Raw genomic sequence first — 5,278 nt, forward strand, 5'->3', positions numbered from 1 at the left:
GAACTGGCGCAGGCAAATTATTGTCACACGTACACCGTGATTTTGCGGTCAATAAATCATGCTGGTCAGTGAAGTTATTAATTTTTGATAGCACATGAGCAAACGGTTAAATCGTACCCACCATTGTTCCTGAGTCCAAGGACTCCCTTGGGGCGGTCTCCTATAAAAAGCTCCACGCTTAAGGTAGAACTCCTGCAGAGTCGTTCTTCGCACGGTGGCACGATAGCTGATCATGACCGGCTGGACTATTACTTTCGAGGAGACATTGAAAAACACCAATCGAATGTTTCTGATGATCGGGGTACCGCCCTGTCAGGATTACTACCCACCAACGGTGCTGGCTGCCGTGCGTAGGAACGCACGGTTCATCGTATCGCTCACAGCTCTCCTGTACACCACCATCGGAGAGCTACTGTACCTTGGAGAGATGTTGCAAAGGGAGGTGAACTTCCTAGAAGTGACGTTCCAGGCTCCCTGCATCGGATACTGTACGATCGGTGTGCTCAAGATGGTGATCCTCGCCGTGCGCCGAAACACGATCGCCGAGCTCGTGGCGCTGTTCAACGCGAAATGGAAACGTGCGGTAAGGTTTCCACATCACGTCAGTCTCCGGTTTTTCCAGAGCGCCAGTCTTCTGTTCCCAGATCGTCAGCGACGTACACAGGGCGGTGAGTGAGGAGACGATGCGGCCAGCGATAACGGTCACCACCGTGACCGCGGTCGTGAATATTGTGATGGGAATCGCCTTCACGATTCTACCCATCGCGGAAATGATCTACCACCACCATCACACCGGGGCCTGGGTTCGGAAGCTGCCTTTCAACATCTGGTGGCCGTTCGATCCGTACGGCGGCTCAAAGTATTTCTGGTTCGTCTATCCACTGTACTTCGTTATCGGATTTACAGGAATCATCATCCACATGGTACGGTCCACACACGAAATCCAATGGTCAACCTGCACCGGTCAGGATGAGAAGGTTAACTTTCTTTCGTGGCTTCTAGGCGTTCGACTGTCTGTTTTGTATTTTGGCCGCTCACCTCTGCATGCACTTTCGCATCCTGAAGCTCAACATCGCCCAGATGGTGGCGACTGGGGAGCGTGACGTCAATCGGGCCCGGTTGTATGACGCCATCGTTACTCATCAGGACCTTATGGGGTAGGTGGCAATTGCAAGAGCGGTCTGTGGCGTAGAACGGCCTGCAAAAAAACATACACGTCATTTTCAGATGCAGCGTCTTCATGCAGAACGTGTTCAGCGTAGCGCTGTTTATCAACTTTTTCGGCAGCTCCATCATCATTTGCATCCAGGCGTTTATGATAACGGTGGGTAATGAGTTTTTCCGATGACCAGCGGTCAGCAAGAGGCGGAAGTGCACGGACTCTCGATAATGACGTGTCGGCGAGCGGAGTGCATCTTGCGAATTTTTGTGTGGCTCTTTTTTGCGCTTCACCGTCATAAATATTTTAGATGCTATCTTAGCACGTGCGGCTCCGCGACAACGTTTTATACGACCCCACTAGACTCTGGCCGCCACGGGAATCTATCTTATCTTATCGCAAACGGTTCTCGGTGTTATTTGCGTGTCTGTAGCAGCGAGACCACTGCTCCAAATAAGGGGTTTCGTGCTCATGCATGCGTTATGCTGGCGATTGAATGGCCAATCGATTGCACCGCGATATGGAGGCACGTGCTTTTCGCACGGTCTGTGACGCAATGGCCCACTCCCTGTTGCGCACCGAATCTGTCTTTGAAGGGTATAGAGAACCGCAATTATTGGCAGCGTAGGAATCACTTTGCTTTATTTTTTATTTTCAAGCAGACCGTCACGGGCTATACGCTTAGTAAGTTCGTGCTATTTATGCTGTGCTTTCTGATCGAACTGCTGATGCTGTGTGCCTACGGGGAGGACATTGTCCAGTCGGTAGGTAGCATGGACGACGCTCTCCTTTTTTCTCCTCTGAAACTGACCCCATCCGCAGAGCGGAGACATAGCGGATGCGACTTACAACTGCCTCTGGTACGAGGAGAACAAATCGTTCCGCATGTCCGTTTCGCAAATAATGCTGAAAAGCCAGGAGCCGATGATCCTGACTGCTTGGAAGATCTGGCCCATCCAAATCAAGACGTTCAGCAGCGTGAGTGTCGACGGGGTGATGCAATTCGTCGAACCTGTTTCACTCCGAACCGAATGTAAATGGCACAAACTCGTGCGCCCGGTTATCTCTCGTTTTAGATACTGCAAGCTTCCTGGTCATACTTTACCTTGCTGAAGACGGTTTACGGGGAAAAGTGAAGATAAAAAAGCGTGACTCAGCGTTCATCCACTTTGTGACACAATCAACATTCTCAACTGGCTGGCACCTTTCGATTTCACCATGCACGCGACACTAGACACGGCCATCGGATACGATGAGCCCGCTGTAATCCCCTGGCTGGCTACCTTGGCGCAATAAAACAATTCCTCGGCTGGCCAGCATAGATCGTAAATCATGCGATAATGACTCATCGTTTCGCGAATTGTGAAAGATTGCACGTATTTGGTGGCGTTCCCAAAAGCCACACCGTCGTTTGGTTTCCATTGCGTACGATACAGCCAGCTGGCAAGGGCCGGCCTCTGGCATCCGGCGTGAATGGTTTCCTTATCGCGGCCCCAGAACTGGCCGAGTCCCCCCGTACCGGCAGAAACACGGATGACCGAATGCGAGAAGCATTCGACTTTACCTGCCACGGCTCCCATGCTCCGGGCTTCTAAGGCGTCCAGTTTGCTTTCGTCATTCGGTTGCTGAAAGTCACGAGCTAGCGCGTTATCATCGTCGGCGACGGCAATCGAGAAACGGCCACCGGTTGAGATTCCCCGGCCGGAGGTATGCCCGACGTTGGATCTAATCACTGACCGGGGGCTGCAGTTTGCGCGGGAAGCTAAGTGCGTCAATCATCGTCTCGATCGAAGACACAGAGCGGCACGACACGCGTCCTGGAAACTGCGACCTGAAGAAGACTAAAAAGGGGGCCATTCACAGCACAGGAGATCCTGAAATGGGAACGCGGCCCGTGCTCTGACGGGAAGACAGTTTAATCGCGACATGTCTTACATCATTTTCGAGAGCTCAGAGTGCACTTATCATTCGATCACCGGCAAGACACTTTGGCACCCTCGCTTCGCCGGAACGCATTCCATCGGTTCGCAGCATTCTTTATCTTGGTATGAATTGAGCGATTTGCGCACCATTTGGGGGCGTTATTATCAATGGAGCCCGACTCTGTCTGCCTGTCTGTCTGCAAGAATGTTACTTTTATTAACGTTTATCAGCAAGTGCGTTTTCGGGAGTCGGCGCAATTTCGGCTAAATGTGAAACAAAGACGTTGTGGAGTTCAATGTCAAAATTGACCACGTGAGGGTTGTTGTTTGTTATTTTGTTGTTCTCAGCGTTTCGCCCCAGAACCGCGAATTGGATGGTCGCAACATTGTCTAGCAAATCAACGGGGGATCGTGTGCCTGTATTGGGCTGGGGTTAGGCCCTTCATTAATCGGTGCACAACAATTGCCCAACGTTGCGAAACCCGACACCCACACATGGGAGTAGCTTCTTTGTTGTTTCCTTACTCATTAAATTAGTGTACTTCAGAGTACGCGGCCGCGATAGGCATCTTCCTTATCGGTGGCCGGTGGTTCAAAGTCGGTAGTGCTGTTATCGGTAACCGTACAGGGGCTACCGCATTTCTTGCCGCCCTCGAGTGGCCATCGAGGGGACATACCGTTCCGATGTCGTCAGCCTGGCTGGCTGGCAAGGCCGAAGGAATTCCCGTGGTCGCGCATGATGAGGAACGCGCATGCTCGGAAGGAAGGCAGCCCAAATGGTGGCGTTAACCAAATCGACCCCTTGGCCGTTGCTTTTCTAATGCAGGGAAGAGGTAAACTTCTAAACTGAAGGCATTAAAATAGACCGGAACGTTTGCATGATTCAGTTCGCGCTCTTATCTGCAATTAGATTAGATCTGTCGTCGATAGAGCTGCGGCCATTCTTTGAGGGGTAGACTTTTCCAAAATACCGTTTATCAAAACAGGCACAAAAAGTGAATAAGACAATTGAGGCGAGGTGTTGGCCGAATTCCAACGCCATGTCGTCACGATCTTGGCCCCCCTGCCGGTCCCAGTTGAAGTGTTGGCGGACACCGGCCGCTGATTGCGCACTGATAATGGTTGATCGTATCGAAGCCGACGACATTCCAGAACACTGGTCCCCACCGGACAGAACCCGGGATGCCCCGGGGCTCGGAGTAAGCGAAATACCATTCTAAAAGGCGAGAAAATCTTTTACAACACCGTTCCAATGGAGCGGCCCCCGACGATGATGGGTATTGGAATTGCGTAATTTAAATCAATACACTGCGCTGGGATTGTTTTCGTGGCAACCGAACACGGGGTTGGCCAATTAAACCCTGCGAGCCTCGGGTTGCGAGTTGTAGAATGTTTATTTCCAGATCGGTTCATAACTCATAACGGTCGGTCCGGGAAGGTACAAGGTGGTCTCTGCGCGGTGTGCGTCCAACGGGGTGCGAGACTGAACCGGAAATTGCACTGTCCACGGCGGGCGAACGGGGAACGGTCGGCCCGTAAATCAAGCCCCGAACGATGTTGAGCTATTAATGTTTGAAACTGTCGTACTTTTTTCCCGGTCACTTTTAAGGCACACCATTTTCTGTTACGTCGCCGTCAGCTTTATGCATGCTGTCAGCCCAGGGCTTGGTCATTTCCATCGGTGCAATTGGAGCTACTTTCCGTTGGCGACGAGTCGTAAAACTAATTGGTAATACATATTCCAGTCTCCCACCGCCCGCCAGCCAGCTGGAGTAACGGATCGGAGTGCATTAAATATTAATAGTATATTCGATATCGGCATTTGTGTGTTAATTGGGGTCTTAAGATAGCTGCGCCTCCGAGCAGTGGCTTCACAGTGCATTAAATTGCTCCGGTACTCCGGTACTTGCGCTAGGCGGAGTTCATAAAACAGAAGAAAGCCAGTTCCGCCTCGAGATTGAAGGGCAGTGGCCGACAAAAACGCGTTATTTGCTCCAGATCAAGGGTCCTTAATTGAACTTTTCAAAACACACATTTCTAGCGACGTAACCATCGGCGACCAACGAGCCGCTGTCTCCGTCAGTCGAGTGACCAGTTGCGGCAGTGGACTATTTTAGTATGTTATTAATAATCGATCGAGCAATTTGAATACAAATGTCCCACTTGCAACTTCTCATGCCAATCCGCACCGGCGCCT

General features: G+C 51.2%; 1 protein-coding gene across 1 annotated transcript; it reads left to right on the forward strand.

Annotated features, from left to right (window-relative positions):
- The first annotated feature begins 232 nt into the window (after positions 1 to 232).
- On the forward strand, positions 233 to 2,295 carry LOC131216037 (odorant receptor 4-like). The gene is made up of 7 exons (XM_058210435.1): positions 233 to 583; positions 645 to 923; positions 1,003 to 1,157; positions 1,228 to 1,324; positions 1,822 to 1,923; positions 1,982 to 2,137; positions 2,236 to 2,295. The coding sequence occupies exons 1-7, from the start codon at positions 233 to 235 to the stop codon at positions 2,293 to 2,295; spliced, it is 1,200 nt and encodes a 399-aa protein (XP_058066418.1).
- The last annotated feature ends 2,983 nt before the right edge of the window (positions 2,296 to 5,278 follow it).

This window comes from Anopheles bellator, chromosome 1 (assembly GCF_943735745.2).
Source record: "Anopheles bellator chromosome 1, idAnoBellAS_SP24_06.2, whole genome shotgun sequence".
Taxonomy (NCBI): Eukaryota; Metazoa; Arthropoda; class Insecta; order Diptera; family Culicidae; genus Anopheles; species Anopheles bellator.